The 23,931-nt window shown below is 42.1% G+C and overlaps 2 protein-coding genes across 2 annotated transcripts in view; both read right to left on the bottom strand.

Annotated features, from left to right (window-relative positions):
• Nucleotides 1-98: 98 nt before the first annotated feature.
• Nucleotides 99-1,286, bottom strand: LOC137296482 (formin-2-like). The gene is made up of 3 exons (XM_067828271.1): nt 1,275-1,286; nt 873-1,169; nt 99-707 (listed from the first exon to the last, which is right to left on the bottom strand). Exons 1-3 carry the CDS (start codon nt 1,284-1,286, stop codon nt 99-101), a joined length of 918 nt encoding a protein of 305 aa, XP_067684372.1.
• Nucleotides 1,287-1,424: 138 nt separating this feature from the next.
• The window catches only part of LOC137295946 (dolichyl-diphosphooligosaccharide--protein glycosyltransferase subunit 1-like), a 34,094-nt gene continuing 11,587 nt past the window's right edge, over nt 1,425-23,931 (bottom strand). Inside the window, exons 3-10 of the mRNA XM_067827542.1 lie at nt 19,489-19,801; nt 19,075-19,281; nt 18,618-18,810; nt 18,247-18,346; nt 17,905-18,043; nt 11,219-11,338; nt 8,537-8,782; nt 1,425-1,741 (exon numbers count right to left, since the gene is read on the bottom strand). Coding sequence (XP_067683643.1) covers nt 1,559-1,741; nt 8,537-8,782; nt 11,219-11,338; nt 17,905-18,043; nt 18,247-18,346; nt 18,618-18,810; nt 19,075-19,281; nt 19,489-19,801 — 1,501 coding nt within the window. The 3' untranslated portion in view covers nt 1,425-1,558. The remainder of the gene's footprint in view (nt 1,742-8,536; nt 8,783-11,218; nt 11,339-17,904; nt 18,044-18,246; nt 18,347-18,617; nt 18,811-19,074; nt 19,282-19,488; nt 19,802-23,931) is intronic.

Raw genomic sequence — 23,931 nt, 5'->3', positions numbered from 1 at the left:
TACAGGGCAATCCAATACACACCAGGGTACACCTACAGAGCAATCCCGTGTACTGCTTGATATACCTTCAGGGCAACCCTATACACAGCAGGGTACACCTACAGGGCAACCCCATACACAGCAACTCCATATACTGCAGGGTACACCTTCAGGGCTACTCCATACACTGCAGAGTACACCTCCAGGGCTACTCCATACACTGCAGGGTACACCTTCAGGGCAACTCCATACACTGCAGGGTACACCTTCAGGGCTACTCCATATACTGCAGGGTACACCTCCAGGGCTACTCCATACACTGCAGGGTACACCTTCAGGGCTACTCCATACACTGCAGGGTACACCTTCAGGGCTACTCCATATACTGCAGGGTACACCTTCAGGGCTACTCCATATACTGCAGGGTACACCTTCAGGGCTACTCCATATACTGCAGGGTACACCTTCAGGGCAACTCCATATACTGCAGGGTACACCTTCAGGGCTACTCCATACACTGCAGGGTACACCTCCAGGGCTACTCCATACACTGCAGGGTACACCTTCAGGGCTACTCCATACACTGCAGGGTACACCTCCAGGGCAACCCCATACACAGCAGGGTACACCTCCAGGGCTACTCCATACACTGCAGGGTACACCTTCAGGGCAACTCCATACACTGCAGGGTACACCTTCAGGGCTACTCCATACACTGCAGGGTACACCTACAGGGCAACCCCATACACAGCAGGGTGCACCTTCAGGGCTACTCCATATACTGCAGGGTACACCTCCAGGGCTACTCCATATACTGCAGGGTACACCTCCAGGGCTACTCCATACACTGCAGGGTACACCTACAGGGCAACCCCATACACAGCAGGGTGCACCTTCAGGGCTACTCCATATACTGCAGGGTACACCTTCAGGGCTACTCCATATACTGCAGGGTACACCTCCAGGGCTACTCCATACACTGCAGGGTACACCTCCAGGGCTACTCCATACACTGCAGGGTACACCTCCAGGGCTACTCCATACACTGCAGGGTACACCTCCAGGGCTACTCCATACACTGCAGGGTACACCTTCAGGGCTATTCCATACACTGCAGGGTACACCTCCAGGGCTTTTCCATACACTGCAGGGTACACCTTCAGGGCTATTCCATATACTGCAGGGTACACCTACAGGGCAACCCTATATACTGCTTGATACACCTTCAGGGAACCCTATACACAGCAGGGTAAACCTACAGGGCGCCTCCATACCTAAAGGGCAAATTCATTTACTCTTTTTACCATTACTTACATCTACAGAGCAATCTTGAATACAGCAGTATTTCAACGTTCAATGATAGCCTTTACATGACTTCACTGGATGAACACCATATTTCAAACTGGCTCCTATGGGAAGCAACAAACAAACTCACAAGATATCAGTTATTACAATATTAATTTATTCATCCTTAACATGATTGTTGATAATACATTTTCAAAATGTAAGTTGAACAAATGAAAGATGACCTTCAATAACACTGAAAATAAAAGTTGCATCTATCAGAGTTGCCCAGATTCTACAGGTTAGCTCTTAAGGTTTCCATTTTCTGGTAAATGTCCTCTCTCTTTGAGGATGTTCCAGACTCTGCATCCAGGTACTGTTGGCGGCTGATCTTACTAGCAACAAGACGCTCAGCGAAGCTGATGGCCAGATTGATCTGCTCCTTGTACTGGGTGTCAAGACGCTGCAGTTCTCCCACCTGTAACACATGCAGAGATGTCAAACATGGAGTCATATTGGGATTAAGATAGGTAGGTGTAGTGTCATATAGGGAGGTACAGTGACACTAAGGAATGAACATAGGGAGGTACAATGTCATGTAGCAAGGTACAGCATCATATAGGGAGGTACAGTGATGTAGGGATTAACCTAGGTAGGTGCAGCATCATATAGGGAGGTACAGTATCACAGGGACAATATCCGGTACAGCAGACCTAGGGTAGTAATGATGTATCACAGGATAAAAGTACCAGAAAAATCTACTGAGGTTCCGTTAAAATACGTAAACAGAATTACAAGACTTACCATTTGTTACTTATTTTGTTGTTTCACAATTGTAAATAATGCTGAAGTTAATGGATAAAGGTCTATCATCCCCACAGTGAATCACTCCTCAAGTCTTTAGCAACCTTAAGGAGTGACACACACTGGGGAGGCTGTTTTAAAAACAGTCTTGGTAAGTTAACAGTCTTGGTAAGTATCTTACATATGCTTGCAAACCAAAATCATATTACACTGCCATTACTCTGTACCAACAAAAATAATTATTTTGCCTTATCCTCACTTGTTCTTTCTTGCTTATCTCCCCTTCCTTCCAAACGGTCAGTGGAAACTTTAATCCTTTCAAATTCACTAGAAGCAAGTACAATCATTCAATCATTCCCCTCTCCCGCCAAACCAACCACGTAACCAACGACATAGCAATCCTCACTCTCTCCTTAATCAACTGAGCGAATGGTTGGTCAGTGTTTCTTGGGTCCCTTCATGGTTTATCTTTAGTCTATTTTCGGTCATTCAGCCCAAATTCTGCCGTGAATGCCTTTATTAATCTGTTATTCATCATAAATGAAACAAATATAAAAAATTTGTGAATTAATATATGCTTTTTGGCCATGTTTCAGGTGACTATTTGTGCTTGTTAACAGTGCCGACTTCACTTACAGCATTTGGGGTTCTTCTACTGCTGTATCTTGGTTTGATTATGCACTGATGTTATAACCTTACTGTCATCATTTTATGTGCACTTTGAAGTGATGGACACCGGTGTTTTTCATATATCATGTGATGTTTGTCTTGTAACTAATTCTTGTGAATTGGAAAATTGAAACTAAATGTACACAAACTTATGGCAGGTTCAACGAGTCTGGGTGTTGTGAGTTGTTCTGTTCCATCATGATCATCATATCTGGAGTAGTGATGTCGTCACAATTGAAGTCGTCGTCATCTCAAGTGGTGGCATAGGTAACAGTCCATGCCTCAGAAGTAACGAAGCTACCGAGCTGACAATAAGAGGGTAGCCCAGCTTCATAGAACAACCCAAAGGGTGTGTTTCGGTTTAGCTAGATCCAGGGCAATTAATAAGGCACTTTTAAGTTTATTCAAGAATCCAAAGACTGATGTGGATACTCTTGTCGCACAACTGAAGATCAAGAACTTATATCCAACCGTTTGGCCTCTACATTGGCAGGTATTACTCTACTAATAATATAATATACTGTCTATTTGTAATGATCTGTTGAAATGATCAGTGTAATGACATCAATGCGGGTGGTATGTGGCATGTTTTTGGTGCACGACTAACAATATGAACTGCTCTGTTCTGAACCCTCTGGAGTTTGTTCAGCTGCTCCTTACTCAAACCATACATCACGATTTGTTGGCTTAGTGTCTTTGTTACGCCTTTGGTAATAAGGTGGCAGATATTACCAATGCTGCTTAGATGAAAGCGACAGGTTTGGCACACTTGACTGACTTGGGCTTCCATTGACACGGAAGAATCAAAGATGACACTGAGATTCTTCGCTTACTATGTCATCAAGGGTTGCTGAGCTCCTCTACATGGTCAGCTGCTTACACGAAGCCTCTTTCACAGAAATCATGGGCAGCACCTACCCTGTTGGATGGGGACTATCCGGAGAAGTAACTGAAGACTCCAAGGACTTAAAGTCAATTAAAGTCAGTCCAGATTATGCCCAATTCGTATTGGCAATCGTCACAACATATTCATCTGCGGTATCGTTTTTCAGCAATTCAGTGTTCCAAGGAGTGGGCATGTTAACTTCTCTTTCGTTGACTTTTCATCGCGCCAACAACAAAAGGAGGAGCCTCCACATCAACCAGTTAGAACTGACAGCAGTAATAGAAGCACTGCTACATTGGAGAGCGCATCTAAGGAATCAAGTCTTGATAATACACACAGACAACTCGATGGAGGCTTCATATGTGAACCTACAAGGGTCCACCAGATCAACGCCCCTACTACAACTAACGTTTCAGTTGTTCGACATCATGCAAGATATCAACCTGAGGTTGACTGCTTGCCACATGCAAGGGGCAAAGAATGTGTTCGCGAACACCCTGTCCAGACCAATACATCTGTCACTTACAGAGTTGCTACTTCATGCAGAGTTCCTCCAGTTGATAACACAAACAGTCTGCCATCCTCTTACAGACCTGTTCGCAACCAGATTCAGCCATCAGGTGACAACCATCATTTCACCAGTACCCAATCCACAAGCAGTCTGAATGCTTATTTGCAGATCCTGGTTTCCAGACTTCGTAGAGACGCATGACGCACCCAGAAGAGTTCCGCTTACACATAAGGAGCATATTACATACTGAATACAGAGAAGAGGATATTCCACCAGGGCAGCAAAAACTGTCATGTTGGTCTAACGTTGATCGACACAGAAACTGTATGTCAACAAGTGGAGAAGCTTCGACAAATATGATACTTGCAAGGGGTTTACAGCCAGAAGTGCAACTCATCCAAAAGTAAGCAGACTACTTATGACATGAGGTCTACCAGACGCTTGAAGAAGTCCATAATGTCAACTTATTTGGTAGCAGTTAGCTCAGTCATCACCATGAAGTTAGGGGGTGAAAGCTGACAAATGTTTCTAAATTAGTTGCATTATTGAGATCCTTTAACTTCGAGGATCAACAGCGCTCCAAGCTCCTGCATGGGACCTTAGTGTGGTACTGCGACATCTCATCAGTGAAGATTATGAAGCTCTGACGCAGACATCTTTTCAGTTGCTCACTCAAAAAATATATTTCTTCTCTCCTTAGCAACTGCAGCCAGGATGTCTGAAATCCATACTTTAGATTTGAATCTGGTAACCACGCTGCTGTCCACCTAGGACAGGTGGGACTTCATCGCCAAGAATCAACTGCCGTGACAACCAGACTGACAGTTTTATGTCCCAGCTCTGTCGAATATCCTGGGTCCAGATGATGCACAGGACTTGTCCTTGTGTCCTGTCAGTACACTGATGATCTACTTAGGAAGAAGTGCTGTGAGAAGAAAGAAGTTCAAGTGTCTGTCTATCCCGTTATCTCCCGCATCGAATGTAGAAGTGTCACGGACGACAGTCTTCTTTGAGATCAGAGCAGTGATCCTCCGAGCACATAAAGCAGGCAGATTAGAGCCTCCAAGTGCCTCGAAACCTCATGAAGTAAGAGCATTGGCCTCGACGCTCGCTCTCCAAAGGAACTGCTCAATCTTGACTATTATGGAAGGCTGCTTCAGGAGATCAGATGCAGTCTTTGCTCACCACTATCAACAAGATATAGCCATGAATGACGTATCCGGTATACATAAATTTGGGCTCTAGTGGTAGCACAGCAATTCACAATGGCCAATCGACGTTGAAGAAAATCTCACCTTGCCATGCAGACTCATTGACGCCAGGCAACTGATCCACTGCCACTGGCAGATTGTCCATGTTTCCGTCTTACAAGATAAGTCAGCACATGAAGGAACCATGAATCAGTTTTGGTGAAGTCATTACCTTAACATATGGGTCATTCTAAATATCTTGACGAGGAGTCTAGTATATCTAAAATCCACATAACCTACAAGATTACTTCTCATGCTTAGTGTAAGAAGGTGGTCTATCGTCAGATGTCAGACACAAATACAGTAGGCAGCTGTGAGAAGGATTCCTAAGGGGTGTATATATGCCAACAGGGATCCAAGAGGTGGTTGACCTGCCACCTTTTGTATTGGATTCAGTAAGTAATAAAGCATGAGTCAGGATAAGGAAAAATATGACATATTTGTGATAAAACTGGTATTTTATACTTACCCCGACTCATGAGATGAAACCCTCCCAACCACTGCCTGTCACCACTCGGGCATATTGTTGGAAAGAGTGAGGACTACATTGTGATTGATCACGCGGTCGGTTTGGCAGGAGAGGAGAGACGACTCAGGGTGAGTGATTGTACGTTCGCTTTTAGGGAATATCAGAGATGCCAACCCTATTTTGATCCCATGTGTAATGATGTTGATGAAAAAGTGTAATTTGGGGGGTTGTAAGTGTAATGTTCAAACAGTCACATGAGCTCCTCGCCTTTATCTTCATTATTGTAGAGAAACATATGTTGCCTTCTTTGCTTTCTGCAAAAGATTCTTATCAGGGATTTGTTCAAAGCATTTTAACTGTTCAGCTCCCATGGAAGAAAGTGCTTCTACAGATAGATTTGACCTAAAGTCAGTCTTGTTTTTCCTCATTTGAGAGAAAATTCTCTCACTATCAGCATTGCTGTGTAGTATTACACATATACCCAGCATCACTTGTTGCAGCAATTTGTACTTCATCTGTCCTTCTGGGGTTTTAAGTAATGATACTAAATTCCAAGCTTCATCTATTCTCTCTGACTGTAGGATCTCCTCATTCAAATTGTCTACTTGATAACTGAGAAATTCTGATTCCAAACTGTCACTGACATCACCAGATTCAGCCTGCAAGCATTTGGTCAGAACTGGGAATCTAGTGATGAAATACTCTAAAGAAAGAAACTCTGTGGTAGTTCTCAATGAAAAGTCCAAAACTTCAGCATGCTGAAGAAGGTTCTTCTCCAATGGAAAAGATTTCCGCATGTCCATTCTCTGTAAAAATCTTCTACTGTCTCAGATCTTATTTCTGCTTCGGTTTGGTCTTTGATGTAAATCCTGGCTGCAGCTCCAATAACTATCTCCTCATTATTTCTCTGGTTTCTTCTATTCTCAATGTCAATACTAAAAATGTCCTTAGCTTCTGACACAGCTTTTGGAGTTAAGAATCTCAGAGAGATCTGTCAACACTCCTTGTAGAATCCTTCTCCTTTTATGGATTTGTGGAAACTCCATTTGTAAAGCCAGACTGCCTTTGTTGAAAATGGGCAAAATGTTTATCAGAAGGAGCATGTACAGTTTGGTTCTGTGGTACAGAAAACCTGCCTGTATTCTTGTAATCCTTGACTCACTATCATGACTTTCCTCCATGACTCTCCCATGGAATGTTTCTGACTCAATTCAGTGTCCATAATTCTGAAAATGTTTTCACCATTTGATTTCCCATTGCCATCAGGCATTGACAACAAGACAGTCACAACTCTGCCAAGCTTACTGTCAAAATATCTTACAACAAATGGGTACAACTGACTACTAGTCCCATCACTGCTGCCATCGGTACAAACTGAAAATGAACCCACTATCATATGTTCTGCCAATTTCTGTGTTTTATCTTCTGCTAAAGTATCCATAACTGCAGTAGTTTTGCTTCTTCCACATGTGTATTCCTTTGCTATTCGCGAATCTGGAAACATGCTTTTGAATAATTTTGTTGCATGGTCAGACGCTGCAATCGGAAGATTGTGTTCAACCAAAAACTGTGTAAAGAGCACTTCAGCATTTGTAACGGAATTAACTTCTGTCTCTTGCTTAAAGAAAGCTGACAAACTTTTATTACTTTGACAGACTGTAGCATAATCGGTATGTCTTTTCGTTTCAACGTGTCTTTTGCAGTCGTAATGCCCTCCATGAGAGATTGAAAAGTCAACTTTACACACTTTACACAATGTACAGAAAAGATGCATTTCACCTAATCGTGACGGTTTCAGGCATGGCCATTCCTTACTATACTCCTGTCTGAACTTTAGAACTAATTTCTTTTGCTTTGTTGAAGATTCCGTGCCTTCCATGTTGATACTCTTTCGTTTTGACATTCTGATCGCAGAATCACGAAATGCAGCGAACACGTGCACACAACTCCTTACTTTGATATGAGACATCACGTGACTTTGACTAACATAATGTAGGAATCGTCTGGAATGCCATGTGATACTGAGATTTCTTAAGCATTACGGTGATTTGGCAGTTTGTTCCCTACAAGCTGTGTGTTAGCAACCTGTCACCCCTGTTATACAGACTATGGGTGAATTTTGGGTTAAAAATCTTAATTTTTTTAATGTGAAGCGTAATAGCGTAAAATGGATATGAAAATCGTAATTACTACTCCAAAAGCGTAATGGTTGGCATATGAATGGATCGAAGTTTCCATGAATCTTTTGGAAGGAAAAGGAAGATATGCAATAAGCATAAAATATCAATTTTATCATAGAAATTACATTATCAATTTCTGAGTGTAGTCGTGATATGTTTCTCTAGGATGAACATTAAATCTTTAATTATGCAAGTTCAGTTATTTTAGTGAAATTAACTACACTTGACTGTGTGAACCTACTCTTGAAAGGTACAATGTAAGTCTGTAAACAATATGACAGAATACTGAAGAGAGCACCAATTCTTTCACTTGTGATGGTAACACCCAGTAACAATGTCCAACATTCACTTCTATCTAACATGACCTTAAGAAGTGAACAGACAGGCTAACTCGACTTATTCCTTTATCACTGGCCTGTTTAGCAAGTTGAGATGAATTGACTGAAAACTATGTTTGGATCACTGTGCAGTAAACATCAGTGAAAACTTTGAAAACTATGGTACCTTTTCAGAGGCCTCAGATCCCTCATTCTTCAACTGCGCCTGAAGATTCTGAATCTGCTGAGTGAGCTGCTTGTAGTCACTGTCAATCTTCTTGCGGCTACTGGTGAATGCACTGCTGTCCTTGCTGCTTTTGAACTTGTTGATGGCGTCATCATAGCTCTGGTAGAGGGCACTGCGTTTGTCCTGGGCACTCTGTACCTCCTCAAGCAGACTAGCGACTCGCATGCGACTCTCCTTGGCTTCATCCTGCAATTGTAACCTTCACTGAACACACTGGCACTATTATTCTTAAGCTACAGCATGAATTCTAATTAAGGGTCCAACCTCAGGAACTTTTGCCAAGTGATAACACTAAGTGAATAATTGAGCCTGAATTCCATACACTTGTGATTAATACAGAGAGAGCAGGTGCCATTTCAAAAAAGCCATCTTACTGGTACGACCTCGTAAGGCAGGCTGTAGACCCCACTTTACATTTTTACCCCATTTCACAAAGACCTTCTATATTTACACTGTGCCGTAAACAGCCCCAAACTTAGGAACCTTACTGACCTGTTTTAAATGCATTATGATGCCATAAACACTACAAAGATGGCATTCAATGATTCTGGTACTGGAAGAGATCAAAAATGCACAGAAGACCTGAGAAACATGCTTGGCCCTCTGGGTAATGTTGACATGATGTTGAGATAGAAAACAACATGCCTAGGAACTCTAACTCTGAAAAGCATTCAGTCGAGACCCACCATTTTGACACAATACGAAATCACAATTAACACCATTTTTGCTGTACAACTTGTTTGTAAGTGTGAAAATCGAATTACTATTAATATTTAATATAAAAAAGACATATTAATGATCACTGATATCAGTTTTCATGATATTACCAATGAGAAATCTGTAACGCTGCCAATGAACTTAGAATCGGTTGGGATGTTCTCGAAAACATTTGCACGAACATCTAAGTGCGCTTTCTGCCATATTTCCAATATCCAACCAGCTAGTCATTGTTTTGAATGGCTCAATACCTTTAGAATATGCATGGAAAGAATATTATCACAAGAAAGAGGAAATTAAAAAACCGATACAATGCAATGATTTGATACTTCACTTGTATGAAATCAGTCATCAGCTGTGATGTTATATGTCAACATTGTTGTACATATTAGACCATTTCTTTGAGGCGAAAGTCAGGTGAACAAGAGTAGACACAATTGCTTCTGGTTACACTCTCAGTTCTATGATGTACATTTTATAGGGAATACGTTTTTATAATTTGAAAGTTTTTGATTGTTCGAATAAAGTTACAAAAGAAGTTAACACATTTAGAGTAGCGCACCATATATAAACCTTTACACAGGTGTTAGTAAGACATCATCATAACATGTACTTTAGTTCCTACAGTGTACAATATTCAATACTTTGGGACAAATATTGCTGTTTCATATTGACAGGTTAATGGGCCGCAAAAACTGATAATATTAATGATTTATACATTTTGTCTCATGATTTTCAATGGAATTTAGTGAGAGAATCAGTATCATTGACTGATATTTAAGATGACCTGGACTTTCAATTAAAAACCTAACATTTGCATTGGTATTCAAACTGTATTTCTTTTTATCCCCACAACGAGTTTTGCAGGGGTATTAAAATGCACCCCTCGTCCGTCCGTCCATCCGTGCATATCTTTTCCAGAGCAAAACTCTATAACCGTTCAATATTTCTTCACCAAACTTGACATACAGATTGGTCTAGTGGTGTACTGGTGCTTTTGATAGCTTTGAAATTCTGAATAAAATATTTTTGGTGTTTCCATGTGTGACTTAGACTGAAATTGGAGGTAATGCGGGGGATATTGACCACTGTTTCTTCTTGCTGGAAGAACTTTGGGGATAACAAGATAAGCAGGTGCCTATTTGGGCTTGCTCAACAATACCACTTAAACTATGTATGTCTGTGTTGTAGGACGTGGATACCACATCTCTGTGAAATGGTCATAAAGGAGGTTGCAAGAGTGAGTGAGTTTAGTTTTACGTCGCACTTAGCAATATTCCAGCTATATGGCGACGGTCTGTAAATAATCGAGTCTGGACCAGACAATCCAGTGATCAACAACATGAGCATCGATCTGCACAATGGGGAACCGATGACATGTGTCAACCAAGTCAGCTAGTCTGACCACCCGATCCCGTTAGTCGCCTCTTACGACAAGCATAGTCACCTTTTATGGCAAGCATGGGTCGCTGAAGGCCTATTCTACCCCGGGACCTTCACGGGTCAGGTTGCAAGAGGATCGTAAACAAGGTGGTATGGGGTATGACCTCCTGAATTTAGAAAACTTTTGTGAAATGGGCTCTAGGAGTGAATTGAGGACCCATAACACTACAGATTCAGAAAGAGCAAGAGTGAATTCAGGTCCCTAACACTACAGATTCAGAGACAGCAAAAGTTAATTTAGTTCGATCCCACTTTCAGCAATAATTCACACGTGCAAAGAACCCTTAGATAAAGCAAGAATCCATCTCTACCCGAGCAATGCTTGAGTGACATACAGACTGAAAGGAAAACTATGAATCAGGCATTACCCAAGATGTGATCCTGGCAGGCTGACACACTACTACCACCCTATCGTAAGTGTGCTGGATTATGGAGTTACATAACACATTAACAGCCAGTTACCTTGGTGATGGAGAAATCCAGTCTCACATAGATGATGACAAGTAGAAAGAGAAGGTAGAATGCCCCAACCACCAGCAGGGGTTCCTGCAGCAGCAGCATCTTTTGGAAGGTGTAGTGTACCTACAACACATAGTCTGACTTATACAGTGTACCTACAACACACAGTCGGACTTACAGTGTACCTACAACACACAGTCTGACTTACACAGTGTACCTACAACACATAGTCTGACTTACAGTGTACCTACAACAAATAGTCTGACTTCCATAGTGTACCTACAACACACAGCCGGACTTACACAGTGTACCTACAACACACAGTCTGACTTCCATAGTGTACCTACAACACACAGTCGGACTTACAGTGTACCTACAACACACAGTCTGACTTACACAGTGTACCTACAACACATAGTCTGACTTACAGTGTACCTACAACACATAGTCTGACTTACAGTGTACCTACAACACACAGTCGGACTTACACAGTGTACCTACAACACAAAGTCTGACTTACACAGTGATACCTACAACACACAGTCGGACTTACACAGTGTACCTACAACACACAGTCTGACTTCCATAGTGTACCTACAACACACAGTCTGACTTCCATAGTGTTCCTACAACACACAGTCTGACTTACACAGTGTACCTACAACACACAGTCAGACTTCCATAGTGTACCTACAACACACAGTCGGACTTACAGTGTACCTACAACACACAGTCTGACTTACACAGTGTACCTACAACACATAGTCTGACTTACAGTGTACCTACAACACATAGTCTGACTTACAGTGTACCTACAACACACAGTCGGACTTACACAGTGTACCTACAACACAAAGTCTGACTTACACAGTGATACCTACAACACACAGTCGGACTTACACAGTGTACCTACAACACACAGTCTGACTTCCATAGTGTACCTACAACACACAGTCTGACTTCCATAGTGTTCCTACAACACACAGTCTGACTTACACAGTGTACCTACAACACACAGTCAGACTTACACAGCGTACCTACAACACACAGTCGGACTTACAGTGTACCTACAACACACAGTCTGACTTCCATAGTGTACCTACAACACACAGTCGGACTTACAGTGTACCTACAACACACAGTCAGACTTACATAGTGTACCTACAACACAGTATGGCTTCCATAGTGTACCTACAACACACAGTCGGACTTCCATAGTGTACCTACAACACACAGTCGGACTTACAGTGTACCTACAACACATAGTCGGACTTACACAGCGTACCTACAACACAGTATGGCTTACATAGTGTACCTACAACACACAGTCTGACTTCCATAGTGTACCTACAACACACAGTCTGACTTCCATAGTGTTCCTACAACACACAGTCTGACTTACACAGTGTACCTACAACACACAGTCTGACTTCCATAGTGTACCTACAACACACAGTCTGACTTACACAGTGTACCTACAACACAGTATGGCTTCCATAGTGTACCTACAACACACAGTCGGACTTACATAGTGATACCTACAACACACAGTCTGACTTACACAGTGTACCTACAACACACAGCCAGACTTACATAGTGTACCTACAACACACAGTCTGACTTACATAGTGTACCTACAACACACAGTCTGACTTACATAGTGATACCTACAACACATAGTCTGACTTCCATAGTATACCTACAACACACAGCCGGACTTACAGTGTACCTACAACACACAGTCTGACTTACATAGTGATACCTACAACACATAGTCTGACTTCCATAGTGATACCTACAACACACAGCCGGACTTACATAGTGTACCTACAACACACAGTCTGACTTCCATAGTGATACCTACAACACACAGTCTGACTTCCATAGTGTACCTACAACACACAGTCGGACTTACACAGTGTACCTACAACACATAGTCTGACTTCCATAGTGATACCTACAACACACAGCCGGACCTACACAGTGTACCTACAACACATAGTCTGACTTCCATAGTGATACCTACAACACACAGCCGGACTTACATAGTGATACCTACAACACACAGTCTGACTTACATAGTGTACCTACAACACACAGTCTGACTTACATAGTGTACCTACAACACACAGTCTGACTTCCATAGTGTACCTACAACACACAGTCTGACTTACATAGTGTACCTACAACACACAGTCTGACTTCCATAGTGTACCTACAACACACAGTCGGACTTACATAGTGATACCTACAACACACAGTCGGACTTACATAGTGATACCTACAACACACAGTCGGACTTACACAGTGTACCTACAACACACAGCCGGACTTACATAGTGTACCTACAACACACAGTCTGACTTACATAGTGTACCTACAACACACAGTCTGACTTACATAGTATACCTACAACACACAGTCTGACTTACATAGTGTACCTACAACACACAGTCTGACTTACATAGTGTACCTACAACACACAGTCTGACTTACATAGTGTACCTACAACACACAGTCTGACTTACATAGCGTACCTACAACACACAGTCTGACTTACATAGTATACCTACAACACACAGTCTGACTTACATAGTGTACCTACAACACACAGCCGGACTTACATAGTGTACCTACAACACACAGTCTGACTTACATAGTGTACCTACAACACACAGTCTGACTTACATAGTGATACCTACAACACACAGTCTGACTTACATAGTGCACCTACAACACACAGTCTGACTTACATAGTGTACCTACAACACACAGTCTGACTTACATAGTGTACCTACAACACACAGTCTGACTTACACAGCGTACCTACAACACACAGTCTGACTTACACAGCGTACCTACAACACACAGTCTGACTTACATAGTATACCTACAACACACAGTCTGACTTACATAGTGATACCTACAACACACAGTCTGACTTACATAGTGTACCTACAACACACAGTCTGACTTACATAGTGTACCTACAACACACAGTCTGACTTACATAGTATACCTACAACACACAGTCTGACTTACATAGTGATACCTACAACACACAGCCGGACTTACATAGTGATACCTACAACACACAGTCTGACTTACATAGTGATACCTACAACACACAGTCTGACTTACATAGTGATACCTACAACACACAGTCTGACTTACACAGTGTACCTACAACACACAGTATGGCTTACATAGTGTACCTACAACACACAGTCTGACTTACACAGCGTACCTACAACACACAGTCTGACTTACATAGTATACCTACAACACACAGTCTGACTTACATAGTGATACCTACAACACACAGTCTGACTTACATAGTGTACCTACAACACACAGTCTGACTTACATAGTGTACCTACAACACACAGTCTGACTTACATAGTATACCTACAACACACAGTCTGACTTACATAGTGATACCTACAACACACAGCCGGACTTACATAGTGATACCTACAACACACAGTCTGACTTACATAGTGATACCTACAACACACAGTCTGACTTACATAGTGATACCTACAACACACAGTCTGACTTACATAGTGTACCTACAACACACAGTATGGCTTACATAGTGTACCTACAACACACAGTCTGACTTACACAGCGTACCTACAACACACAGTCTGACTTACACAGCGTACCTACAACACACAGTCTGACTTACATAGTGATACCTACAACACACAGTATGGCTTACATAGTGTACCTACAACACACAGTCTGACTTACATAGTGATACCTACAACACACAGCCGGACTTACATAGTGATACCTACAACACAGTCTGACTTACATAGTGATACCTACAACACACAGTCTGACTTACATAGTGATACCTACAACACACAGTCTGACTTACACAGCGTACCTACAACACACAGTCTGACTTACACAGCGTACCTACAACACACAGTCTGACTTACATAGTATACCTACAACACACAGTCTGACTTACATAGTGATACCTACAACACACAGTCTGACTTACACAGCGTACCTACAACACACAGTCTGACTTACACAGCGTACCTACAACACACAGTCTGACTTACATAGTATACCTACAACACACAGTCTGACTTACATAGTGATACCTACAACACACAGTCTGACTTACATAGTGTACCTACAACACACAGTCTGACTTACACAGCGTACCTACAACACACAGTCTGACTTACATAGTGATACCTACAACACACAGTCTGACTTACATAGTGATACCTACAACACACAGTCTGACTTACATAGTGATACCTACAACACACAGTCTGACTTACATAGTGATACCTACAACACACAGTCTGACTTACATAGTGTACCTACAACACACAGTCTGACTTACACAGTGTACCTACAACACACAGTCTGACTTACACAGTGTACCTACAACACACAGTCTGACTTACATAGTATACCTACAACACACAGTCTGACTTACATAGTGATACCTACAACACACAGTCTGACTTACATAGTGTACCTACAACACACAGTCTGACTTACATAGTGTACCTACAACACACAGTCTGACTTACATAGTATACCTACAACACACAGTCTGACTTACATAGTGTACCTACAACACACAGTCTGACTTCCATAGTGTACCTACAACACACAGTCTGACTTACATAGTATACCTACAACACACAGTCTGACTTACATAGTGATACCTACAACACAGTATGGCTTACATAGTGTACCTACAACACACAGTCTGACTTACATAGTGTTCCTACAACACACAGTCTGACTTACATAGTATACCTACAACACACAGTCTGACTTACACAGTGTACCTACAACACACAGTCTGACTTACATAGTGTACCTACAACACACAGTCTGACTTACATAGTGTACCTACAACACACAGTCTGACTTACATAGTGATACCTACAACACACAGCCGGACTTACATAGTGTACCTACAACACACAGTCTGACTTACATAGTGATACCTACAACACACAGCCGGACTTACATAGTGTACCTACAACACAGTATGGCTTACATAGTGATACCTACAACACACAGTCTGACTTACATAGTGTACCTACAACACACAGTCTGACTTACATAGTGTACCTACAACACACAGTCTGACTTACATAGTGTACCTACAACACACAGTCTGACTTACATAGTATACCTACAACACACAGTCTGACTTACATAGTGTACCTACAACACACAGTCTGACTTCCATAGTGTACCTACAACACACAGTCTGACTTACATAGTATACCTACAACACACAGTCTGACTTACATAGTGATACCTACAACACAGTATGGCTTACATAGTGTACCTACAACACACAGTCTGACTTACATAGTGTTCCTACAACACACAGTCTGACTTACATAGTATACCTACAACACACAGTCTGACTTCCATAGTGTACCTACAACACACAGTCTGACTTACATAGTATACCTACAACACACAGTCTGACTTACATAGTGATACCTACAACACAGTATGGCTTACATAGTGATACCTACAACACACAGTCTGACTTACATAGTGTACCTACAACACACAGTCGGACTTACATAGTGATACCTACAACACACAGTCTGACTTACATAGTGTACCTACAACACACAGTCTGACTTACATAGTATACCTACAACACACAGTCTGACTTACATAGTGTACCTACAACACACAGTCTGACTTACATAGTATACCTACAACACACAGTCTGACTTACATAGTGTACCTACAACACACAGTCTGACTTACACAGTGTACCTACAACACACAGTCTGACTTACATAGTATACCTACAACACACAGTCTGACTTACATAGTGATACCTACAACACAGTATGGCTTACATAGTGTACCTACAACACACAGTCTGACTTACATAGTGATACCTACAACACACAGTCTGACTTACATAGTATACCTACAACACACAGTCTGACTTACATAGTGTACCTACAACACACAGTCTGACTTCCATAGTGTACCTACAACACACAGTCGGACTTACATAGTGATACCTACAACACACAGTCGGACTTACACAGTGTACCTACAACACACAGCCGGACTTACATAGTGTACCTACAACACACAGTCTGACTTACATAGTGTACCTACAACACACAGTCGGACTTACATAGTGATACCTACAACACATAGTCGGACTTACATAGTGTACCTACAACACACAGTCTGACTTACATAGTGATACCTACAACACATAGTCTGACTTCCATAGTATACCTACAACACACAGCCGGACTTACATAGTGTACCTACAACACACAGCCGGACTTACATAGTGATACCTACAACACACAGTCTGACTTACATAGTGATACCTACAACACACAGTCTGACTTACATAGTGTACCTACAATGCACAGTGTGACTTCCATGGTGTACCTATAACACACTCTGCATATTATATAACAAACCTACAACACAAACTCTGAGTAGAGATAACGTTCAGGCTGCCATTGTACAAAGCGATCCTTGTGCTAAGGTGACCGTAATTCCCTTAACATGGACTTAAGGTAGCCTTGGTGCTTAGGTTATTTTGTACAATGACACCCTAGTGTTCAACAATGGAACTAAGAGGTACTGTGATAAACAAACCAGTTTAACTGTTCTGGTTAAATGTTGAATGCACAACTTACCTCCATGTTCTGGATGTGTTGCTCTACAAGATGATTCTTGTGGAACACAATGACAGGACGTCCAACTGTGTCCAGATATGTGAAGTGGAGGCCCTCACTACCTTTCTTAACATCATAAGGTGTCTTCAATTCAATGTTCCTGAAACACAAGCATGCAATGAGAAGGTAGACTGACACCAGCAGACAACACAGTCACAGCAAAGAGTAGAGTGACGCCAGCAAACAACAGAGAGACGCCAGCAGACAGTAGGGTGACATGAGCAGACAATAGAAACAGTAGACAGTAGAGTACCACCAGAATTCAGTATAGTGAAGGACACCTCACCCAGCTGGGTTACTCACTTGGCTCCCTCAGGCAAAATAATCTTGACAGTGAGTTCATCCACAATCATGTCATCATACACATGGTCAACCAGACGCATCTTCAAGGCATACTTGTCACCTGCAATGTACAATAAACATCACAATCAACGAGTCCTGGTCACAGCAACAACACGGAACTGCTGGGTCAAAGAGTTCTTTCAATGCTTAGCCAGTCTTGAATGATAGAAAGTAGAACCTCAGGACTTTTTCCACTCTTAAATAAAGACATTTGTGCAAAAGGACTTACATTAATCTAACATGCTGATGAGCATAAGGCTCAACTTGTTAATATCTGATGCACAGTTAGCCCTAATAATGACTTTACATTATCTGTCTTGAGAAATTAATACCTTTATTGTAGAGGTACTCATAGCTCGGAACATTATAGCCGATGTAGTAGTGAGTCTTCCAGCCTCCAAACAAAGGAAAGCGGGGACGAATCTCAAACTCAACAAATTCATCAGATTCTCTAACATTGCTAGTCGAGATGTTGCCAATCTCGTCACGGTAGTAGACATCTCGGGCAGCTGCCGGCAGAAATGTCTGCAAAGCAAGCACAATGTCAAGGTCACTTTCACACCGACCAATAGGTGGAGTCTCAAACTAAGTCAACAATACATACATAACGACATGTTTAAGTTGAGATGTTCACTAAATCATCTTTTAGGAAAATACATGTTTGTACTGATAGAAAGTGAGGCTAATATCGGCCTCTGAGCAGGTCCTGTAAATGTGGGAATCAATTTTTTAAGTGAAACAGATTTATTCCAATCTGCTTAGTGCAGATCTTACAAAGTACATGCAAACCTTGAAGCTCTTGATGGAGGACACGCCATCTTGATTCCTCTGGTAGTCAAAGCGAGAGAATGGCCCTTTCAGAACAGCCCCTGAGTGTAGCATGTCAATGTGCTCCTCCACGGCAATGTTTCCCCAGTGAGACACTTCAATTATACGCTCCATGCTTGTGACTGTTAGGAAGGGTGAATTGTTTTCTTCATGGACTTTCAGTTCAGCCTGGAAAATTGATACAGTTGAAAAATACAGCAGGAGGCAGGAACACTGACATTGTTATTTAAAATAACTAGACTGGATGATGCTCTACATTAACACTTTAACCAAGATCAATACATTCACGAACTTGTAGTGAATGGACACAGATAAAATATTGAATCCTTCCCAATATGTCATGCTCAGTTTACACTCAGGGCACGTTCCACTTACCTCTGTGAAAGGTTCTCTTTCTTCATACGGACCATATGTTATGACACTATCACTCTGGGACACAGGCTTAGGACTCTTGGTGTAGGACTCGGTGGTGGATGAGGTTGTCACCACAGTGGTGGTCTGGGTCAGTGTCTTGTAGGGGGAGTAAAAGAATATATTGGCCTCCAGTACAACCAGCTGTTTCTCCGCCTGGGTGATATAGGCAGGATAGGGTCGCAAGGCATGAGCAAACACTGTTTCAACCTCCACCGTCACGATTTTGCCAGCACCAAGGGCCTGGCCTAGATTCACACGCCACAGTGCCTTGTCACTATAACACAAATACTCAGGTGAGATAGTGCTACATACGTTACAGTGACTTACTACTAGTGACGACAACGAACACTTAGGCTAGATGGTGCTACATACATTACAGTGACCTGCTACTAGTGACGACAACGAACACTTAGGCTAGATGGTGCTACATACATTACAGTGACCTGCTACTAGTGACGACAACGAACACTTAGGCTAGATGGTGCTACATACATTACAGTGACTTGCTACTAGTGACGACAACGAACACTTAGGCTAGAGGGTGCTACATATATTACAGAATTATATCCTGAGATACCAACCTTGAAGTGTTGCAAATAGAAACAAAATTGGCAGCTTGACCATAAAATACGTTGTTGACTAAAAGCATAAAATCATGATGGAATCAAGCAGGAAGCCTTAATTATCTCCATTAGTAGATTTCCTAATTAATAGCATTACATTTCTTCTGGTCATCTCTTTTTGATGAAAATGTATTTAATGAATGAAAATACATGTTTCTGCCTTCATATCCAAATTTCTATTTTCTTCAAATTTCAAAAAAATTTCTAGTGCAGTTGTATTGGCATAGTTTGAGACTAAAACTGTTGAGGTCAGCATATTTCTATAACCAGCTGATAACCCTCATACAACATACAATCCAATCATGCTTTCAATGTTATGGCCTTCATCTTACATGCCAAACATGCAAGCAGTACAGGCTTCAAGTCAGTGTACAACATTCTTACATCAGATAGGCTTTATTTTGTTTGACTTTTCAGTATTTTATCCAAAGCAATTATGCATATTATTAAAATCTAAATATTTTAGATATTTAAATACTTACCTTACCATAGGTCTTATGCATATTACCTCAAGCTTCGCTAAACGAGATCAGACAGTCGTTGATTCGCCATTCCCATGCATCGACGAATGTATAGGCACAGAAGTAACGTAATCTCTGTACCCATGCAAGTGCGGGCAATCCAAAATTCACTTTTACTGAAAACTTGGTCCTTGGAGCCCAGAGAGGGGAGGAGCGTCCAGCGTTGGGAGGGAGTTACCGCCCTTTGGTAAGGAAAGTACTTAAATATCTAAAATATTTATATTTTAATAAATTTTTAACTTACCTTACCATAGTTCTTATGCATATGGATTCGACAGATGGATGGTGGTGTCGGGATCCATTTTCTTCCTAGCCCGTAGGCATGACCCATCGCCTATCCTTCCAATGGCTTCTGCTAGGAAGACTAGACGTGGAAACGTGTAAGCGTTCATTCCTTCAAACAAGATGCTTGGAGCGAATGTTGCCAACGCAAACAGATCTGGTAGTGGAGAAACAAATGTAGGTATCTGTTGAACCTGATAGCAAAAAGGTCCATTTGCCATGATCTGAATGTCTGACTGATGAGATGAAAAGCCTCACTAATGTAACCACTGTGTTGGAGATGATTGTGAAGGACTCAAGACGACGTCTGCCATGATCTGAATGTCTGACTGATGAGATGAAAAGCCTCACTAACGTAACCACTGTGTTGGAGATGATTGTGAAGGACTCAAGACAACGTCTGCCAAGATCTGGCATGCACCTGAGATAGGCATGCATTATGTAGAAAATCAAGTCATAGACAAAGCACAGAGTTGAAAGTCTAGCAGTAGCAGTAGTGCTAGTAGCTAGTAGTGAGATCATGTTGATCCTAGACTGTATATGCAGGTGGTGAGGTGTAGACCATCAATAGTCTGGTCCTCAATGCTGTACTATGTTGATTACAACTTCAGGTAGTTGACATGTAAAGTATGTGCGTTGCTTGCCCAAATCCCCCTTGCAGCCTCATTGTCCGGGTGGGCATCTCAACCTTGTAGCAATGTATCTACACAGAGATGTACTGTCAAATAAGTCTCAGTAACGTAACAATGGGCGTGGATAAAACCTTATCAGACAGGTCAAAAGCTGAGGTGAGTATGCCGAGAGGACAATGCAACTGTCGTAGCGCCTCCTAGCACCTCTTTGTCTCAACACCACGTGTTGCGTAGAATGTATCTAATGTGTGACTGATACAATTCTGACTTCATCTATCTACCAGCAATGGGATATCATTGCGTGCACGCCACAGACGTTGCTGCAGGAAAGTTTCAATCAGCTGAATATTCATGAAGAGGTAATACAAACATTTACACGCCTTATCTATAATGAAGACGTTAGTACCTGAAACGCTTTGACATCAGGTCATCAGCATAGTTAGATGTGAGCCAGCTGTCCTTCATGTGAAGACTACTTACAGCTGACTGGCTGTCGCGGTAGAAACTGTCATAATTATGTTGCTGTTGACATCCAGAAACACAAACAATACTGAATCAGCTGTAGAAGACCTCTTCGCCTCGGGAAGACAATCAAACGCCACTTAGACTGCATTTATAGTGCAGCCTATCCAACATTGAAAGGATTGTTTACATCTATAGATGACTTCCTGACAAGCACTAGTAGCATTCTGCGCAGGGCGTTGACTTGGAGGACCAACCACATTGTAGATGTGATGTTGAAACTAAGAGATCATCGTGAAATCTTATGCTGTCAGTGATTCTCTTGCTATCAATCAGTTTTATCCCAGCTGTGTCACTGTTCAGCTTGTCCCGGAAAAGACACGAGTAAGTATGAGTATAGAAGACTCAGTAAAAATTCTTCTGCCGCTTAATACTGACATATGTTGACTGTCCTTCATGTCGTTACGTTACATCAGTGATCTTCAACAGAAGATAACACCATGGTCATCTAATACAATAACTGTGAAGCAAATGCCCCACTTTCCCACGTTGATACAGGTTGTCTGTAGTAGTCGGGCTCAATGAAGCGTCATAAACAATGTTATTGAATTCCTTGCTACTGGTGCATGGCGATCTAATGTTAGTGTCGTATGCTTGTTCGTAAGGAGGAACTAGTCGTGGTGTTTCATATCTTCAACGACCTTAGTAAGGACGCTTTCCCCTACCCTTGCCGACAGCGTTAACCATTGGAGTTGGACTTGGAACAACCGTGGCCTCTGGCGAAAGCACTACAGATGGGTTCCCTGAAGACGACATAAGCTTCCGATGTTGACAGGGACACCATGGTGTTCATGAGATCAGCATGCTGGCGGTAAATTTCAGGAATCTTCCCATCGAACAGAAAACGAGAGGTTAAGGGAGCTCGTAACAAGTGACACTTGAATATTACCTACTCCAAGCAAAGGTTAAAAAATCCTGAGCGGCACCCTAGTCATTGCTTACGCCGCATGAGAGTGAGAAGGCAGGTTATGTAGCACCTTCCCTTGCCACTGGAATAAAGTTGCAAAGTGGTCCATCATAGACCAGATATCTTCCGCGAGATTCCACGCAGTCACTGAGGTAGCCGAAGCTAACACAGAAATAGGCTTTAACATTCTTTCCAGCTCAGTATCTGTTGCAAGCAAATGGAGTCTAAACTCTGTAAGACGATTGGAACGAACTCAACAAACGCTCGAGGGACCCGTCATGAGCAGCCCCACTGTCGGTAAGGTCTAGGCTGTGAACCTTGTATTCGTACTTGTGCGACTTAGGGGCTTGATTGTTGGATTCAGAGGCAAGTGACACTTGAATTCTACCTGCTCCAAGCAAAGGTTAAAAAATAATGAGCGGCGACTTTGAGAAATCGGCATCCGCCTTGGAACACCAGGAACATTCGGCATCTACCCACCGCTGCAAGATTTCCTCCTGAGAGAAGGTATGAGATGGAGACACACCAGGTATGCCGTAGCCCAAGCTCTGATAGGCAGACGGCATAGGCTGCGGGATGGCGTTGGTAGAAGAGGCATCGACACTGGTACCAGCAAGTTCGTCCCCCTGGTAGGGAGAGGTGTACAGGTGTCGGCGCTTCACCTCGTTGTCGCTAATTAACTAAACAAACAACAAATACCATTGTTTGATATTATTTACTTTATTATGTTGTCTAAACATATCAGAAGAAATAATTGAAAAAGATCCAATAGTTTTTCTGTAGTATACGAACAAAGAAAATATTCCAGGGAAATAAGCCAAATCCAATCAATTAGTGGGAGCCAGTGGTATAGCTACTTAAGGCACGAAAGCTGAAGCAAGGGTCAGCACTGGCGTCAGCGCAAACATCGGCGTAGA

The sequence above is a fragment of the Haliotis asinina genome, chromosome 9 (assembly GCF_037392515.1).
Source record: "Haliotis asinina isolate JCU_RB_2024 chromosome 9, JCU_Hal_asi_v2, whole genome shotgun sequence".
In the NCBI taxonomy this organism is placed as follows: Eukaryota; Metazoa; Mollusca; class Gastropoda; order Lepetellida; family Haliotidae; genus Haliotis; species Haliotis asinina.
The sequence above is the reverse complement of the archived record's forward strand: the minus strand, read 5'-3'. Positions and strand labels throughout refer to the sequence as shown.